The following is a 20,000-nucleotide window of genomic DNA, read 5'->3' as shown; positions in this document are numbered from 1 at the left end:
CTATTTTGCATGTTCTGAATAATGAATATCACCATCACTCTCTCTTTGTCTTTCCCCAGAAGAGCCCAACACAACGGTAGATGCATTCTGATGACTTCTCTGCTATTCTCTTTTGTCTGTCCTCAAGATGACTGTGGTTCCCTGAGCACCCAGACAGTCAGAGAACCAGTCAGAGAACCAATCAGAGAGCCAGTCAGAGAACCAATCGGAGACGGCTATGAGAGGCTGTCGTTATCGGGGCGGAAGCTTCCTCCAGGGTTCCCCGGGCCCTTTATCTTCCCTGAGGGGCTTTCGTCAATAGAGACTCTGCTCACTAACATCCAGGTGGGGCTCTACTCTCTGTTCTCTACTGAATCGTCCCAGGAGGTGTAATGGTGGCCATGTTTTGCTAAACCATGTTTTGCTGAACCATGTTTGGCTGAACCATGTTTTGCTGAACCATGTTTTGCTGAACCATGTTTTGCTGAACCATGTTTTGCTGAACCATGTTTGGCTGAACCATGTTTTGCTGAACCATGTTTTGCTGAACCATGTTTTGCTGAACCATGTTTTGCTGAACCATGTTTTGCTGAACCATGTTTGGCTGAACCATGTTTTGCTGAACCATGTTTTGCTGAACCATGTTTGGCTGAACCATGTTTTGCTGAACCATGTTTTGCTGAACCATGTTTGGCTGAACCATGTTTTGCTGAACCATGTTTGGCTGAACCATGTTTTGCTGAACCATGTTTGATATTGGAGGCTGTATCTTCCTTCTCTACTCACAGTTTATCACACATCTGGATGAGTAACTCCTCCTCATCTCATCTCTCTATCTGTGTCTCTGTGCTCCTCCTCATCTCTCTGTCTGTGTCTCTGGGCTCCTCCTCATCTCTCTATCTGTGTCTCTGGGCTCCTCCTCATCTCTCTGTCTGTGTCTCTGGGCTCCTCCTCATCTCTCTGTCTGTGTCTCTGGGCTCCTCCTCATCTCTCTATCTGTCTGTGTCTCTGGGCTCCTCCTCATCTCATCTCTCTGTCTGTGTCTCTGGGCTCCTCCTCATCTCATCTCTCTGTCTGTGTCTCTGGGCTCCTCCTCATCTCATCTCTCTGTCTGTGTCTCTGGGCTCCTCCTCATCTCTCTATCTGTCTGTGTCTCTGGGCTCCTCCTCATCTCATCTCTATATCTGTGTCTCTGGGCTCCTCCTCATCTCTCTGTCTGTGTCTCTGGGCTCCTCCTCATCTCTCTATCTGTGTCTCTGGGCTCCTCCTCATCTCTCTGTCTGTGTCTCTGGGCTCCTCCTCATCTCATCTCTCTATCTGTGTCTCTGGGCTCCTCCTCATCTCATCTCTATATCTGTGTCTCTGGGCTCCTCCTCATCTCATCTCTATATCTGTGTCTCTGGGCTCCTCCTCATCTCATCTCTCTATCTGTGTCTCTGGGCTCCTCCTCATCTCATCTCTCTATCTGTGTCTCTGGGCTCCTCCTCATCTCTCTGTCTGTGTCTCTGGGCTCCTCCTCATCTCATCTCTCTATCTGTGTCTCTGGGCTCCTCCTCATCTCATCTCTCTATCTGTGTCTCTGGGCTCCTCCTCATCTCATCTCTATATCTGTGTCTCTGGGCTCCTCCTCATCTCATCTCTATATCTGTGTCTCTGGGCTCCTCCTCATCTCATCTCTCTATCTGTGTCTCTGGGCTCCTCCTCATCTCATCTCTCTGTCTGTGTCTCTGGGCTCCTCCTCATCTCTCTATCTGTGTCTCTGGGCTCCTCCTCATCTCATCTCTCTGTCTGTGTCTCTGGGCTCCTCCTCATCTCATCTCTCTGTCTGTGTCTCTGGGCTCCTCCTCATCTCATCTCTCTATCTGTGTCTCTGGGCTCCTCCTCATCTCATCTCTCTATCTGTGTCTCTGGGCTCCTCCTCATCTCATCTCTCTGTCTGTGTCTCTGGGCTCCTCCTCATCTCATCTCTCTATCTGTGTCTGTGGGCTCCTCCTCATCTCATCTCTCTATCTGTGTCTCTGGGCTCCTCCTCATCTCATCTCTCTGTCTGTGTCTCTGGGCTCCTCCTCATCTCATCTCTCTATCTGTGTCTCTGGGCTCCTCCTCATCTCTATATCTGTGTCTCTGGGCTCCTCCTCATCTCTATATCTGTGTCTCTGGGCTCCTCCTCATCTCTATATCTGTGTCTCTGGGCTCCTCCTCATCTCATCTCTCTATCTGTGTCTCTGGGCTCCTCCTCATCTCTATATCTGTGTCTCTGGGCTCCACCTCATCTCTCTATCTGTGTCTCTGGGCTCCTCCTCATCTCATCTCTCTATCTGTGTCTCTGGGCTCCTCCTCATCTCATCTCTCTGTCTGTGTCTCTGGGCTCCTCCTCATCTCATCTCTCTATCTGTGTCTCTGGGCTCCTCCTCATCTCATCTCTCTATCTGTGTCTCTGGGCTCCTCCTCATCTCTCTGTCTGTGTCTCTGGGCTCCTCCTCATCTCATCTCTATATCTGTGTATCTGGGCTCCACCTCATCTCATCTCTCTATCTGTGTCTCTGGGCTCCACCTCATCTCTCTATCTGTGTCTCTGGGCTCCTCCTCATCTCATCTCTCTATCTGTGTCTCTGGGCTCCTCCTCATCTCATCTCTCTGTCTGTGTCTCTGGGCTCCTCCTCATCTCATCTCTCTATCTGTGTCTCTGGGCTCCTCCTCATCTCATCTCTATATCTGTGTCTCTGGGCTCCTCCTCATCTCATCTCTCTATCTGTGTCTCTGGGCTCCACCTCATCTCATCTCATCTCTATATCTGTGTCTCTGGGCTCCTCCTCATCTCTCTATCTGTGTCTCTGGGCTCCTCCTCATCTCTATATCTGTGTCTCTGGGCTCCACCTCATCTCTCTGTCTGTGTCTCTGGGCTCCACCTCATCTCATCTCTCTATCTGTGTCTCTGGGTTCCACCTCATCTCATCTCTCTATCTGTGTCTCTGGGCTCCACCTCATCTCATCTCTATATCTGTGTCTCTGGGCTCCACCTCATCTCTCTGTCTGTGTCTCTGGGCTCCTCCTCACCTCATCTCTATATCTGTGTCTCTGGGCTCCTCCTCATCTCTCTATCTGTGTCTCTGGGCTCCTCCTCATCTCATCTCTATATCTGTGTCTCTGGGCTCCTCCTCATCTCATCTCTCTATCTGTGTCTCTGGGCTCCACCTCATCTCATCTCATCTCTATATCTGTGTCTCTGGGCTCCTCCTCATCTCTCTATCTGTGTCTCTGGGCTCCTCCTCATCTCTATATCTGTGTCTCTGGGCTCCACCTCATCTCTCTGTCTGTGTCTCTGGGCTCCACCTCATCTCATCTCTCTATCTGTGTCTCTGGGTTCCACCTCATCTCATCTCTCTATCTGTGTCTCTGGGCTCCTCCTCATCTCATCTCTCTATCTGTGTCTCTGGGCTCCTCCTCATCTCTCTGTCTGTGTCTCTGGGCTCCTCCTCATCTCATCTCTATATCTGTGTATCTGGGCTCCTCCTCATCTCATCTCTCTGTCTGTGTCTCTGGGCTCCTCCTCATCTCATCTCTCTGTCTGTGTCTCTGGGCTCCTCCTCACCTCATCTCTCTGTCTGTGTCTCTGGGCTCCTCCTCATCTCATCTCTCTGTCTGTGTCTCTGGGCTCCTCCTCACCTCATCTCTCTGTCTGTGTCTCTGGGCTCCACCTCATCTCATCTCTCTATCTGTGTCTCTGGGCTCCTCCTCATCTCTCTATCTGTGTCTCTGGGCTCCACCTCACCTCATCTCTCTGTCTGTGTCTCTGGGCTCCACCTCATCTCTCTGTCTGTGTCTCTGGGCTCCTCCTCACCTCATCTCTATATCTGTGTCTCTGGGCTCCTCCTCATCTCTCTGTCTGTGTCTCTGGGCTCCTCCTCACCTCATCTCTCTGTCTGTGTCTCTGGGCTCCACCTCATCTCATCTCTCTGTCTGTGTCTCTGGGCTCCTCCTCATCTCATCTCTCTATCTGTGTCTCTGTGCTCCTCCTCATCTCATCTCTCTGTCTGTGTCTCTGGGCTCCACCTCATCTCATCTCTATATCTGTGAATTTAAGTAAACATTTTGACTGTAGATAAGAAATGTAGAGACTACAGTGATGTATAGATTTAGATTAGAGATGTAGAGACTACACACTACATCAGACTACACACTACATCAGACTACACACTACATCAGACTACACACTACATCAGACTACACACTACAGTGATATATAGATTTAGATTAGAGATGTAGAGACTACACACTACATCAGACTACACACTACATCAGACTACACACTACATCAGACTACACACTACATCAGACTACACACTACAGTGATATATAGATTTAGATTAGAGATGTAGAGACTACACACTACATCAGACTACACACTACATCAGACTACACACTACATCAGACTACACACTACATCAGACTACACACTATAGTGATGTATGGATTTAGATTAGAGATGTAGAGACTACACACTACATCAGACTACACACTACATCAGACTACACACTACATCAGACTACACACTACATCAGACTACACACTACATCAGACTACACTCTACAGTGATGTATATATTTAGTGTAACAGCCTCTTGATGTGTGTCTTACTCTGTGCCCTCCAAGCAGGGCTTGCTGAAGGTTGCCATAGACAACACGCGCGCTCAGGACAAGCAGGTGCAGACGGAGAAGTCAGAGCTGAAGATGGAACTGTTCAGAGAGAGGGAGCTCAGAGAGACACTGGAGAGACAGCTCACCATGGAGCAGAAAAACAGAGGTCGGTTAACACTACATTACCCACAACACACTGCACACTACACTACATTACCCACAGTGAACTGTTCAGAGAGAGGGAGCTCAGAGAGACACTGGAGAGACAGCTCACCATGGAGCAGAAAAACAGAGGTCGGTTAACACTACATTACCCACAACACACTGCACACTACACTACATTACTCACAGTGAACTGTTCAGAGAGAGGGAGCTCAGAGAGACACTGGAGAGACAGCTCACCATGGAGCAGAAAAACAGAGGTTAACACTACATTACCCACAACACACTGCACACTACACTACATTACCCACAGTGAACTGTTCAGAGAGAGGGAGCTCAGAGAGACACTGGAGAGACAGCTCACCATGGAGCAGAAAAACCGAGGTCGGTTAACACTACATTACCCACAACACACTGCACACTACACTACATTACCCACAGTGAACTGTTCAGAGAGAGGGAGCTCAGAGAGACACTGGAGAGACAGCTCACCATGGAGCAGAAAAACAGAGGTCGGTTAACACTACATTACCCACAACCCACTGTACACTACACTACATTACCCACAGTGAACTGTTCAGAGAGAGGGCGCTCAGAGAGACACTGGAGAGACAGCTCACCATGGAGCAGAAAAACAGAGGTCGGTTAACACTACATTACCCACAACACACTGCACACTACACTACATTACCCACAGTGAACTGTTCAGAGAGAGGGAGCTAAGAGAGACACTGGAGAGACAGCTCACCATGGAGCAGAAAAACAGAGGTCGGTTAACACTACATTACCCACAACCCACTGCACACTACACTACATTACCCACAGTGAACTGTTCAGAGAGAGGGAGCTAAGAGAGACACTGGAGAGACAGCTCACCATGGAGCAGAAAAACAGAGGTCGGTTAACACTACATTACCCACAACACACTACACTACATTACTCACAGTGAACTGTTCAGAGAGAGGGAGCTCAGAGAGACACTGGAGAGACAGCTCACCATGGAGCAGAAAAACAGAGGTCGGTTAACACTACATTACCCACAACCCACTGCACACTACACTACATTACCCACAGTGAACTGTTCAGAGAGAGGGAGCTAAGAGAGACACTGGAGAGACCGCTCACCATGGAGCAGAAAAACAGAGGTCGGTTAACACTACATTACCCACAACACACTGCACACTACACTACATTACCCACAGTGAACTGTTCAGAGAGAGGGAGCTAAGAGAGACACTGGAGAGACAGCTCACCATGGAGCAGAAAAACAGAGGTCGGTTAACACTACATTACCCACAACACACTGCACACTACACTACATTACCCACAGTGAACTGTTCAGAGAGAGGGAGCTAAGAGAGACACTGGAGAGACAGTTCACCATGGAGCAGAAAAACAGAGGTCGGTTAACACTACATTACCCACAACACACTGCACACTACACTACATTACCCACAACACACTGCACACTACACTACATTACCCACAGTGAACTGTTCAGAGAGAGGGAGCTAAGAGAGACACTGGAGAGACAGCTCACCATGGAGCAGAAAAACAGAGGTCGGTTAACACTACATTACCCACAACACACTGCACACTACACTACATTACCCACAGTGAACTGTTCAGAGAGAGGGAGCTCAGAGAGACACTGGAGAGACAGCTCATCATGGAGCAGAAAAACAGAGGTCGGTTAACACTACATTACCCACAACCCACTGCACACTACACTACATTACCCACAGTGAACTGTTCAGAGAGAGGGAGCTAAGAGAGACACTGGAGAGACAGCTCACCATGGAGCAGAAAAACAGAGGTCGGTTAACACTACATTACCCACAACACACTGCACACTACACTACATTACCCACAGTGAACTGTTCAGAGAGAGGGAGCTAAGAGAGACACTGGAGAGACAGCTCACCATGGAGCAGAAAAACAGAGGTCGGTTAACACTACATTACCCACAACCCACTGCACACTACACTACATTACCCACAGTGAACTGTTCAGAGAGAGGGAGCTCAGAGAGACACTGGAGAGACAGCTCACCATGGAGCAGAAAAACAGAGGTCGGTTAACACTACATTACCCACAACACACTGCACACTACACTACATTACCCACAGTGAACTGTTCAGAGAGAGGGAGCTAAGAGAGACACTGGAGAGACAGCTCACCATGGAGCAGAAAAACAGAGGTCGGTTAACACTACATTACCCACAACACACTGCACACTACACTACATTACCCACAGTGAACTGTTCAGAGAGAGGGAGCTAAGAGAGACACTGGAGAGACAGCTCACCATGGAGCAGAAAAACAGAGGTCGGTTAACACTACATTACCCACAACACACTGCACACTACCCACAACACACTACATTACCCACAGTGAACTGTTCAGAGAGAGGGAGCTAAGAGAGACACTGGAGAGACAGCTCACCATGGAGCAGAAAAACAGAGGTCGGTTAACACTACATTACCCACAACACACTGCACACTACACTACATTACCCACAGTGAACTGTTCAGAGAGAGGGAGCTAAGAGAGACACTGGAGAGACAGCTCACCATGGAGCAGAAAAACAGAGGTCGTTTAACACTACATTACCCACAACACACTGCACACTACACTACATTACCCACAGTGAACTGTTCAGAGAGAGGGAGCTAAGAGAGACACTGGAGAGACAGTTCACCATGGAGCAGAAAAACAGAGGTCGGTTAACACTACATTACCCACAACCCACTGCACACTACACTACATTACCCACAGTGAACTGTTCAGAGAGAGGGAGCTAAGAGAGACACTGGAGAGACAGCTCACCATGGAGCAGAAAAACAGAGGTCGGTTAACACTACATTACCCACAACACACTGCACACTACACTACATTACCCACAACCCACCGGCACACCATACTACTCATCTCTGTTTCTGGTGAGCCCTGAAAACAAGCACTGCAATTCCTCACAATTCTCAACTGTTGTGTGTATTTCAGTGCTGATCCAGAAGCGTCTGAAGAAAGAGAAGAAGAGTAAGAGGAAACTTCAGGAGGCTCTGCAGTTTGAGTGTAAACTGAGAGACCATGCTGAGCAGACTCTGCAGCAGACTGTAGCGTCAGACAGAGCCCTCTGTGGTAAGTCTAGTGGTTAGAGTGTAGAGGCGGCAGGGGAGCCTAGTGGTTAGAGTGTAGAGGCGGCAGCGGAGCCTAGTAGTTAGAGTGTAGAGGCGGCAGGGTAGCCTAGTGGTTAGAGTGTAGAGGCTAGTGGTTAGAGTGTAGAGGCGGCAGTGGTTAGAGTCTAGTGGTTAGGCAGGGGAGCCTAGTGGTTAGAGTGTAGAGGCGGCAGGGAGTCTAGTGGTTAGAGTGTAGAGCCTAGTGGTTAGAGTGTAGAGGCGGCAGGGAGCCTAGTGGTTAGAGTTAGAGGCGGCAGAGCCTAGTGGTTAGAGTGTAGAGGCGGCAGGGGAGCCTAGTGGTTAGAGTGTAGAGCGGCAGGGGAGCCTAGTGGTTAGAGTGTAGAGGCGGCAGGGGAGCCTAGTGGTTAGAGTGTAGAGGGGAGCCTAGTGGTTAGAGTGTAGAGGCGGCAGGGGAGCCTAGTGGTTAGAGTGTAGAGGCGGCAGGGTAGCCTAGTGGTTAGAGTGTAAGGCGGCAGGGTAGCCTAGTGGTTAGAGTGTAGAGGCGGCAGGGGAGCCTAGTGGTTAGAGTGTAGAGCCTAGTGGTTAGAGTGTAGAGGCGGCAGGGGAGTCTAGTGGTTAGAGTGTAGAGCCTAGTGGTTAGAGTGTAGAGGCGGCAGGGGAGTCTAGTGGTTAGAGTGTAGAGGCGGCAGGGTAGCCTAGTGGTTAGAGTGTAGAGGCGGCAGGGGAGCCTAGTGGTTAGAGTGTAGAGGCGGCAGGGGAGCCTAGTGGTTAGAGTGTAGAGGCGGCAGGGGAGCCTAGTGGTTAGAGTGTAGAGGCGGCAGGGGAGCCTAGTGGTTAGAGTGTAGAGGCGGCAGGGTAGCCTAGTGGTTAGAGTGTAGAGCCTAGTGGTTAGAGTGTAGAGGCGGCAGGGGAGTCTAGTGGTTAGAGTGTAGAGCCTAGTGGTTAGAGTGTAGAGCCTAGTGGTTAGAGTGTAGAGGCGGCAGGGGAGCCTAGTGGTTAGAGTGTAGAGCCTAGTGGTTAGAGTGTAGAGGCGGCAGGGGAGTCTAGTGGTTAGAGTGTAAAGGCGGCAGGGTAGCCTAGTGGTTAGAGTGTAGAGGCGGCAGGGTAGCCTAGTGGTTAGAGTGTAGAGCCTAGTGGTTAGAGTGTAGAGGCGGCAGGGGAGCCTAGTGGTTAGAGTGTAGAGGCGGCAGGGTAGCCTAGTGGTTAGAGTGTAGAGGCGGCAGGGGAGCCTAGTGGTTAGAGTGTAGAGGCGGCAGGGTAGCCTAGTGGTTAGAGTGTAGTGCCTAGTGGTTAGAGTGTAGAGGCGGCAGGGGAGCCTAGTGGTTAGAGTGTAGAGGCGGCAGGGGAGCCTAGTGGTTAGAGTGTAGAGGCGGCAGGGGAGCCTAGTGGTTAGAGCGTTGGACTATTAACCGGAAGGTTGTAAGTTCAAACCCCCGAGCTGACAAGGTACAAATCTGTCGTTCTGCCCCTGAACAGGCAGTTAACCCACTGTTCCTAGGCCATCATTGTAAATAAGAATTTGTTCTTAACTGACTTGCCTGGTTAAATAAAGGTAAAATAAAAGTTTTTACATTTAATTTACATTTGACTCTTCACTCTTCGTTTTCACTTCATGGTGCAGTTCTACGTTGTCATTTATGTTCCTTTATGAAAATGAATGTATCGCCCTTTTACTTCTCATTTACTAGCAATTAGATGTGATAATTAATGACTAAACTCCTGCCTCTCCGTCATCATTACCCTCCAATCAGACTCACTGACCCAGGAAGTAGACAACGGTAACCAAGGTAACGGCAGGACTGACGCAGAGGCAGCGATACAAGGTACGGCAGCTTCTGAATGGCTCATCCCTTGAGCGTGTAATAATATTCCTATCTGTTATGAAGGTGTTTCAGAACGACATCTACCCCCTCTCTCTCTCTGCTGCAGAGTCCCCATCTACCCCCTCTCTCTCTCTGCTGCAGAGTCCCCATCTACCCCCTCTCTCTCTCTGCTGCAGAGTTCCCCTCAGACCCCATCTACCCCCTCTCTCTCTCTGCTGCAGAGTCCCCCACAGACCCCATCTACCCCTCTCTCTCTCTGCTGCAGAGTTCCCCTCAGACCCCATCTACCCCCTCTCTCTCTCTGCTGCAGAGTTCCCCTCAGACCCCATCTACCCCCTCTCTCTCTCTGCTGCAGAGTTCCCCTCAGACCCCATCTACCCCCTCTCTCTCTGCAGAGTTCCCCTCAGACCCCATCTACCCCCTCTCTCTCTGCTGCAGAGTTCCCCTCAGACCCCATCTACCCCCTCTCTCTCTGCTGCAGAGTTCCCCTCAGACCCCATCTACCCCCTCTCTCTCTGCTGCAGAGTTCCCCTCAGACCCCATCTACCCCCTCTCTCTCTGCTGCAGAGTCCCCCACAGACCCCATCTACCCCTCTCTCTCTGCTGCAGAGTTCCCCTCAGACCCCATCTACCCCCTCTCTCTCTGCTGCAGAGTCCCCCACAGACCCAATCTACCCCTCTCTCTCTCTGCTGCAGAGTCCCCCACAGACCCCATCTACCCCTCTCTCTCTGCTGCAGAGTTCCCCACAGACCCCATCTACCCCCTCTCTCTCTGCTGCAGAGTTCCCCTCAGACCCCATCTACCCCCTCTCTCTCTGCTGCAGAGTCCCCCACAGACCCCATCTACACCCTCTCTCTCTCTGCTGCAGAGTCCCCCACAGACCCCATCTACCCCTCTCTCTCTCTCTGCTGCAGAGTTCCCCTCAGACCCCATCTACCCCCTCTCTCTCTGCTGCAGAGTCCCCTCAGACCCCATCTACCCCCTCTCTCTCTGCTGCAGAGTCCCCCACAGACCCCATCTACCCCCTCTCTCTCTCTGCTGCAGAGTCCCCCACAGACCCCATCTACACCCTCTCTCTCTCTCTGCTGCAGAGTCCCCCACAGACCCCATCTACCCCCTCTCTCTCTGCTGCAGAGTTCCCCACAGACCCCATCTACCCCCTCTCTCTCTGCTGCAGAGTTCCCCTCAGACCCCATCTACCCCCTCTCTCTCTCTGCTGCAGAGTTCCCCTCAGACCCCATCTACCCCCTCTCTCTCTCTCTCTGCTGCAGAGTCCCCCACAGACCCCATCTACCCCCTCTCTCTCTCTGCTGCAGAGTCCCCATCTACCCCCCATCTCCCCCTCTCTCCTGCTGCAGAGTCCCCCACAGACCCCATCTACCCCCTCTCTCTCTCTCTGCTGCAGAGTCCCCCACAGACCCCATCTACCCCCTCTCTCTCTCTCTGCTGCAGAGTCCCCCACAGACCCCATCTACCCCCTCTCTCTCTCTGCTGCAGAGTCCCCATCTACCCCCTCTCTCTCTCTGCTGCAGAGTTCCCCACAGACCCCATCTACCCTCTCTCTCTCTCTGCTGCAGAGTTCCCCTACCCCCAACTACTCTCTCTCTGCTGCAGAGTTCCCCACAGACCCCATCTACCCCTCTCTCTCTCTGCTGCAGAGTTCCCCTCAGACCCCATCTACCCCCTCTCTCTGCTGCAGAGTTCCCCTCAGACCCCATCTACCCCTCTCTCTCTCTGCTGCAGAGTTCCCCTCAGACCCCATCTACCCCCTCTCTCTCTGCTGCAGAGTTCCCCTCAGACCCCATCTACCCCCTCTCTCTCTGCTGCAGAGTTCCCCTCAGACCCCATCTACCCCCTCTCTCTCTCTGCTGCAGCGTTCCCCTCAGACCCCATCTACCCCCTCTCTCTGCTGCAGAGTTCCCCTCAGACCCCATCTACCCCCTCTCTCTCTCTCTGCTGCAGAGTCCCCCACAGACCCCATCTACACCCTCTCTCTCTCTCTGCTGCAGAGTCCCCCACAGACCCCATCTCCCCTCTCTCTGCTGCAGAGTCCCCACAGACCCCATCTACCCTCTCTCTCTGCTGCAGAGTTCCCCTCAGACCCCATCTACCCCCCTCTCTCTCTGCTGCAGAGTCCCCACAGACCCCATCTACACCCTCTCTCTCTCTCTGCTGCAGAGTCCCCCACAGACCCCATCTACCCCTCTCTCTCTGCTGCAGAGTTCCCCACAGACCCCATCTACCCCCTCTCTCTCTGCTGCAGCGTTCCCCTCAGACCCCATCTACCCCCCTCTCTCTCTGCTGCAGAGTCCCCACAGACCCCATCTACACCCTCTCTCTCTCTCTGCTGCAGAGTCCCCACAGACCCCATCTACCCCCTCTCTCTCTCTGCTGCAGAGTTCCCCTCAGACCCCATCTACCCCCTCTCTCTCTGCTGCAGAGTCCCCCTCAGACCCCATCTACCCCCTCTCTCTCTCTGCTGCAGAGTCCCCCACAGACCCCATCTACCCCTCTCTCTCTCTGCTGCAGAGTCCCCACAGACCCCATCTACACCCTCTCTCTCTCTCTGCTGCAGAGTCCCCCACAGACCCCATCTACCCCCCTCTCTCTCTGCTGCAGAGTTCCCCACAGACCCCATCTACCCCCTCTCTCTCTCTGCTGCAGAGTTCCCCTCAGACCCCATCTACCCCTCTCTCTCTCTGCTGCAGAGTTCCCCTCAGACCCCATCTACCCCCTCTCTCTCTCTCTGCTGCAGAGTCCCCCACAGACCCCATCTACCCCCTCTCTCTCTCTGCTGCAGAGTCCCCATCTACCCCCTCTCTCTCTGCTGCAGAGTCCCCACAGACCCCATCTACCCCTCTCTCTCTCTCTGCTGCAGAGTCCCCCCACAGACCCCATCTACCCCCTCTCTCTCTCTCTGCTGCAGAGTCCCCACAGACCCCATCTACCCCTCTCTCTCTCTGCTGCAGAGTCCCCATCTACCCCCTCTCTCTCTCTCTGCTGCAGAGTTCCCCAGACCCCATCTACCCTCTCTCTCTCTCTGCTGCAGAGTTCCCATCTACCCCCTCTCTCTCTGCTGCAGAGTTCCCCACAGACCCCATCTACCCCTCTCTCTCTCTGCTGCAGAGTTCCCCTCAGACCCCATCTACCCCTCTCTCTCTGCTGCAGTTCCCCTCAGACCCCATCTACCCCTCTCTCTCTCTGCTGCAGAGTTCCCCTCCACCCCATCTACCCCCTCTCTCTCTGCTGCAGAGTTCCCCTCAGACCCCATCTACCCCCTCTCTCTCTGCTGCAGAGTTCCCCTCAGACCCCATCTACCCCTCTCTCTCTCTCTGCTGCAGCGTCCCCTCAGACCCCATCTACCCCCCTCTCTCTCTGCTGCAGAGTTCCCTCAGACCCCATCTACCCCCTCTCTCTCTCTCTGCTGCTGAGTCCCCACAGACCCCATCTACACCCTCTCTCTCTCTCTGCTGCAGAGTCCCCACAGACCCCATCTACCCCCTCTCTCTCTGCTGCAGAGTTCCCCACAGACCCCATCTACCCCCTCTCTCTCTCTGCTGCAGAGTTCCCCTCAGACCCCATCTACCCCCTCTCTCTCTCTCTGCTGCAGAGTTCCCCTCAGACCCCATCTACCCCCTCTCTCTGCTGCAGAGTCCCCCACAGACCCCATCTACCCCCTCTCTCTCTCTGCTGCAGAGTCCCCCACAGACCCCATCTACCCCCTCTCTCTCTGCTGCAGAGTTCCCCTCAGACCCCATCTACCCCTCTCTCTCTCTCCTGCTGCAGAGTTCCCCACAGACCCCATCTACACCCTCTCTCTCTCTGCTGCAGAGTTCCCATCTACCCCCTCTCTCTCTCTCTGCTGCAGAGTCTCCATCTACCCTCTCTCTCTCTGCTGCAGTCCCCATCTACCCCTCTCTCTCTCCTGCTGCAGAGTTCCCCACAGACCCCATCTACCCCTCTCTCTCTCTCTCTGCTGCAGAGTCCCCCACAGACCCCATCTACCCCCTCTCTCTCTGCTGCAGAGTTCCCCCCCATCTACCCCCTCTCTCTCTGCTGCAGAGTTCCCCTCAGACCCCATCTACCCCCTCTCTCTCTCCTGCTCCAGTTCCCCACAGACCCCATCTTCTACCCTCTCTCTCTCTCTGCTGCAGAGTCCCCCACAGACCCCATCTACCCCTCTCTCTCTCTGCTGCAGAGTTCCCCTCAGACCCCATCTACCCCTCTCTCTCTGCTGCAGAGTTCCCCTCAGACCCCATCTACCCCTCTCTCTCTGCTGCAGAGTTCCCCTCAGACCCCATCTACCCCTCTCTCTGCTGCAGAGTTCCCCTCAGACCCCATCTACCCCCTCTCTCTCTCTGCTGCAGAGTTCCCCTCAGACCCCATCTACCCCTCTCTCTCTCTGCTGCAGCGTTCCCCTCAGACCCCATCTACCCCCTCTCTCTCTGCTGCAGAGTTCCCCTCAGACCCCATCTACCCCCTCTCTCTCTCTCTGCTGCAGAGTCCCCACAGACCCCATCTACCCCTCTCTCTCTCTCTGCTGCAGAGTCCCCACAGACCCCATCTACCCCTCTCTCTCTGCTGCAGAGTCCCCTCACAGACCCCATCTACCCCTCTCTCTCTCTGCTGCAGAGTTCCCCTCAGACCCCATCTACCCCCTCTCTCTCTGCTGCAGAGTCCCCCACAGACCCCATCTACACCCTCTCTCTCTCTCTGCTGCAGAGTCCCCCACAGACCCCATCTACCCCCTCTCTCTCTGCTGCAGAGTTCCCCACAGACCCCATCTACCCCTCTCTCTCTCTGCTGCAGCGTTCCCCTCAGACCCCATCTACCCCCTCTCTCTCTCTGCTGCAGAGTCCCCCACAGACCCCATCTACACCCTCTCTCTCTCTCTCTGCTGCAGAGTCCCCCACAGACCCCATCTACCCCTCTCTCTCTCTCTGCTGCAGAGTTCCCCTCAGACCCCATCTACCCCCTCTCTCTCTGCTGCAGAGTCCCCCTCAGACCCCATCTACCCCCTCTCTCTCTCTGCTGCAGAGTCCCCCACAGACCCCATCTACCCCCTCTCTCTCTCTCTGCTGCAGAGTCCCCACAGACCCCATCTACACCCTCTCTCTCTCTGCTGCAGAGTCCCCACAGACCCCATCTACCCCCTCTCTCTCTCTGCAGAGTTCCCCACAGACCCCATCTACCCCTCTCTCTCTCTGCTGCAGAGTTCCCCTCAGACCCCATCTACCCCTCTCTCTCTCTGCTGCAGAGTTCCCCTCCCCCATCTACCCCTCTCTCTCTGCTGCAGAGTCCCCCACAGACCCCATCTACCCCCTCTCTCTCTCTGCTGCAGAGTCCCCATCTACCCCTCTCTCTCTCCTGCTGCAGAGTCCCCCACAGACCCCATCTACCCCCCTCTCTCTCTCTCTGCTGCAGAGTCCCCCACAGACCCCATCTACCCCCTCTCTCTCTCTGCTGCAGAGTCCCCCACAGACCCCATCTACCCCTCTCTCTCTCTCTGCTGCAGAGTCCCCATCTACCCCCTCTCTCTCTCTGCTGCAGAGTTCCCCACAGACCCCATCTACCCTCTCTCTCTCTCTGCTGCAGAGTTCCCATCTACCCCCTCTCTCTCTCTGCTGCAGAGTTCCCCACAGACCCCATCTACCCCTCTCTCTCTCTGCTGCAGAGTTCCCCTCAGACCCCATCTACCCCCTCTCTCTCTGCTGCAGAGTTCCCCTCAGACCCCATCTACCCCCTCTCTCTCTCTGCTGCAGAGTTCCCCTCAGACCCCATCTACCCCCTCTCTCTCTGCTGCAGAGTTCCCCTCAGACCCCATCTACCCCCTCTCTCTCTGCTGCAGAGTTCCCCTCAGACCCCATCTACCCCCTCTCTCTCTCTGCTGCAGCGTTCCCCTCAGACCCCATCTACCCCCTCTCTCTCTGCTGCAGAGTTCCCTCAGACCCCATCTACCCCCTCTCTCTCTCTCTGCTCTGAGTCCCCACAGACCCCATCTACACCCTCTCTCTCTCTCTCTGCTCCCCCACAGACCCCATCTACCCCCTCTCTCTCTGCTGCAGAGTTCCCCCACAGACCCCATCTACCCCTCTCTCTCTGCTGCAGAGTTCCCCTCAGACCCCATCTACCCCCTCTCTCTCTCTGCTGCAGAGTCCCCTCAGACCCCATCTACCCCCTCTCTCTCTCTGCTGCAGAGTCCCCACAGACCCCATCTACCCCCTCTCTCTCTCTGCTGCAGAGTCCCCCACAGACCCCATCTACCCCCTCTCTCTCTCTGCTGCAGTCCACCCTCAGACCCCATCTACCCCCTCTCTCTCTCTGCTGCAGAGTTCCCCACAGACCCCATCTACACCCTCTCTCTCTCTGCTGCAGAGTTCCCATCTACCCCCCTCTCTCTCTGCTGCAGAGTCTCCATCTACCCTCTCTCTCTCTGCTGCAGTCCCCATCTACCCCTCTCTCTCTCCTGCTGCAGAGTTCCCCACAGACCCCATCTACCCCTCTCTCTCTCTCTCTGCTGCAGAGTCCCCACAGACCCCATCTACCCCTCTCTCTCTCTGCTGCAGAGTTCCCCTCAGACCCCATCTACCCCCTCTCTCTCCTGCTGCAGAGTTCCCCTCAGACCCCATCTACCCCCTCTCTCTCTCCTGCTCCAGTTCCCCACAGACCCCATCTTCTACCCCCTCTCTCTCTCTGCTGCAGAGTCCCCCACAGACCCCATCTACCCCTCTCTCTCTCTGCTGCAGAGTTCCCCTCAGACCCCATCTACCCCTCTCTCTCTCCTGCTCCAGTTCCCCACAGACCCCATATACCCCCTCTCTCTCTCCTGCTGCAGAGTTCCCCACAGACCCCAACTACCCCCTCTCTCTCTCCTGCTGCAGAGTTCCCCACAGACCCCATCTACCCCCTCTCTCTCTCTGCTGCAGAGTTCCCCACAGACCCCATCTACCCCTCTCTCTCTGCTGCAGAGTTCCCCTCAGACCCCATCTACCCCCTCTCTCTCCTGCTGCAGAGTCCCCACAGACCCCATCTACCCCCTCTCTCTCTGCTCCAGTCCCCATCTACCCCCTCTCTCTCCTGCTGCAGAGTTCCCCCAGACCCCATCTACCCCCTCTCTCTCTCTGCTCCAGTCCCCATCTACCCTCCCCCTCTCTCTCTCTCTCTGCTCCAGTCCCCATCTACCCCCTCTCTCTCTCCTGCTGCAGAGTCCCCACAGACCCCATCTACCCCCTCTCTCTCCTGCTCCAGTCCCCATCTACCCCCTCTCTCCTGCTGCAGAGTTCCCCTCAGACCCCATCTACCCCTCTCTCTCTCTCCTGCTCCAGTTCCCCACAGACCCCATCTTCTACCCCCTCTCTCTCTCTGCTGCAGAGTCCCCCACAGACCCCATCTACCCCTCTCTCTCTCTGCTGCAGAGTTCCCCTCAGACCCCATCTACCCCTCTCTCTCTCTGCTCCAGTTCCCCACAGACCCCATCTACCCCCTCTCTCTCTCTGCAGAGTTCCCCACAGACCCCATCTACCCTCTCTCTCTCTGCTGCAGAGTTCCCTGCTCAGACCCCATCTACCCCTCTCTCTCTCTGCTGCAGAGTTCCCCTCAGACCCCATCTACCCCCTCTCTCTCCTGCTGCAGAGTCCCCACAGACCCCATCTACCCCTCTCTCTCCTGCTCCAGTCCCCATCTACCCCCTCTCTCTCCTGCTGCAGAGTTCCCCGACAGACCCCATCTACCCCTCTCTCTCTCTCTGCTCCAGTCCCCATCTACCCTCCCCCTCTCTCTCTCTCTGCTCCAGTCCCCATCTACCCCCTCTCTCTCCTGCTGCAGAGTCCCTCAGACCCCATCTACCCCCTCTCTCTCTCTGCTCCAGTCCCCATCTACCCCCTCTCTCTCCTGCTGCAGAGTTCCCCTCTACCCCCTCTCTCTCTCCTGCTCCAGTTCCCCACAGACCCCATCTTCTACCCCTCTCTCTCTCTGCTGCAGAGTCCCCCACAGACCCCATCTACCCCTCTCTCTCTCTGCTGCAGAGTTCCCCTCAGACCCCATCTACCCCTCTCTCTCTCCTGCTCCAGTTCCCCACAGACCCCATATACCCCCTCTCTCTCTCTGCTGCAGAGTCCCCACAGACCCCAACTCCCCCTCTCTCTCTCTGCTGCAGAGTTCCCCACAGACCCCATCTACCCCCTCTCTCTCTCTGCTGCAGAGTTCCCCACAGACCCCATCTACCCCCTCTCTCTCTCTGCTGCAGAGTTCCCCTCAGACCCCATCTACCCCTCTCTCTCCTGCTGCAGAGTCCCCACAGACCCCATCTACCCCTCTCTCTCTCCTGCTCCAGTCCCCATCTACCCTCCCCCCCTCTCTCTCTCTCTCTGCTCCAGTCCCCATCTACCCCCTCTCTCTCCTGCTGCAGAGTCCCCACAGACCCCATCTACCCCCTCTCTCTCCTGCTCCAGTCCCCATCTACCCCTCTCTCTCCTGCTGCAGAGTTCCCCGACAGACCCCATCTACCCCTCTCTCTCTCTGCTCCAGTCCCCATCTACCCTCCCCCTCTCTCTCTCTCTGCTCCAGTCCCCATCTACCCCTCTCTCTCTCTCTCTCTGCTCCAGTCCCCTCCTGCTCCATCTACCCCCTCTCTCTCTCTGCTCCAGTCCCCATCTACCCCCTCTCTCTCTCTCTCTGCTCCAGTCCCCATCTACCCCCTCTCTCTCTCTCTCTGCTCCAGTCCCCATCTCCCCCTCAGTCCCCATCTAGCCACTCTCTCTCTCTCTCTCTCTCTCTCTCTCTCTCTCTCTCTCCTCTCATCTACCTCTCTCTCTCTCTCTCTGCTCCAGTCCCCATCTACCCCTCTCTCTCTCTCTCTCTGCTCCAGTCCCCATCTAGCCCTCTCTCTCTCTCTCTCTCTCTCTCTCTCTCTCTCTCTCTGCTCCAGTCCCCATCTACCCCCTCTCTCTCTCTCTCTGCTCCAGACCCCATCTACCCCTCTCTCTCTCCTGCTCCAGTCCCCATCTCTCTCTCTCTCTGCTCCAGTCCCCATCTACCCTCTCTCTCTCTCTCTCTCTCTCTGCTCCAGTCCCCATCTACCCCCCCCTCTCTCTCTCTGCTCCAGTTCCCATCTACCCCTCTCTCTCTCTCTCTCTCTCTCTCTCTCTGCTCCAGTCCACATCTACCCTCTCTCTCTCTCTCTGCTCCAGTCCACATCTACCCTCTCTCTCTCTCTCTCTCTGCTCCAGTCCACATCTACCCTCTCTCTCTCTCTCTGCTCCAGTCCACATCTACCCTCTCTCTCTCTCTCTCTGCTCCAGTCCACATCTACCCTCTCTCTCTCTCTCTCTGCTCCAGTCCACATCTACCCTCTCTCTCTCTCTCCTCCAGTCCCCATCTACCCCCTCTCTCTCTCTCTCTGCTCCAGACCCCATCTACCCCCTCTCTCTCTCCTGCTCCAGTCCCCATCTACCCCCTCTCTCTCTCTCTGCTCCAGTCCCCATCTACCCCTTCTCTCTCTCTCTCTCTCTCTGCTCCAGTCCACATCTACCCTCTCTCTCTCTCTCTCTGCTCCAGTCCACATCTACCCTCTCTCTCTCTCTCTCTGCTCCAGTCCACATCTACCCTCTCTCTCTCTCTCTCTGCTCCAGTCCACATCTACCCTCTCTCTCTCTCTCTCTCTGCTCCAGTCCACATCTACCCTCTCTCTCTCTCTCTCTCTCTCTGCTCCAGTCCACATCTACCCTCTCTCTCTCTCTCTCTCTGCTCCAGTCCACATCTACCCTCTCTCTCTCTCTCTCTCCAGTCCCCATCTACCCCCCTCTCTCTCTCTCTCTCTGCTCCAGACCCCATCTACCCCTCTCTCTCTCTCTCTGCTCCAGTCCCCATCTACCCCCTCTCTCTCTCCTGCTCCAGTCCCCATCTACCCCCTCTCTCTCTCCTGCTCCAGTCCCCATCTACCCTCTCTCTCTCTCTCTCTCTCTCTCTCTCTACTCCAGTCCCCATCTACCCCCCTCTCTCTCTCTCTCTCTCTGCTCCAGTCCCCATCTACCCCTCTCTCTCTCTCTCTCTCTGCTCCAGACCCCATCTACCCCCTCTCTCTCTCCTGCTCCAGTCCCCATCTACCCCCTCTCTCTCTCTGCTCCAGTCCCCATCTACCCTCTCTCTCTCTCTCTCTCTCTGCTCCAGTCCCCATCTACCCCCCTCTCTCTCTCTGCTCCAGTCCCCATCTACCCCCTTCTCTCTCTCTCTCTCTCTCTCTCTCTCTCTCTCTGCTCCA

At 54.8% G+C, this 20,000-nt stretch overlaps 1 protein-coding gene across 2 annotated transcripts in view; it reads left to right on the top strand.

Moving 5' to 3' along the window:
• LOC124018541 (dachshund homolog 1-like) overlaps positions 1-20,000 on the top strand; it is a 117,423-nt gene that overhangs the window by 86,101 nt on the left and 11,322 nt on the right. The window contains exons 7-10 of one of the 2 annotated variants that reach the window (XM_046333873.1): positions 128-324; positions 4,632-4,782; positions 7,782-7,919; positions 9,670-9,741. In XM_046333873.1, coding sequence (XP_046189829.1) covers positions 128-324; positions 4,632-4,782; positions 7,782-7,919; positions 9,670-9,741 — 558 coding nt within the window. The remainder of the gene's footprint in view (positions 1-127; positions 325-4,631; positions 4,783-7,781; positions 7,920-9,669; positions 9,742-20,000) is intronic. The other variant, XM_046333874.1, reaches the window with a different exon arrangement.

This window comes from Oncorhynchus gorbuscha, unplaced genomic scaffold (genome assembly GCF_021184085.1).
Source record: "Oncorhynchus gorbuscha isolate QuinsamMale2020 ecotype Even-year unplaced genomic scaffold, OgorEven_v1.0 Un_scaffold_541, whole genome shotgun sequence".
In the NCBI taxonomy this organism is placed as follows: domain Eukaryota; kingdom Metazoa; phylum Chordata; class Actinopteri; order Salmoniformes; family Salmonidae; genus Oncorhynchus; species Oncorhynchus gorbuscha.
The sequence above is the reverse complement of the archived record's forward strand: the minus strand, read 5'-3'. Positions and strand labels throughout refer to the sequence as shown.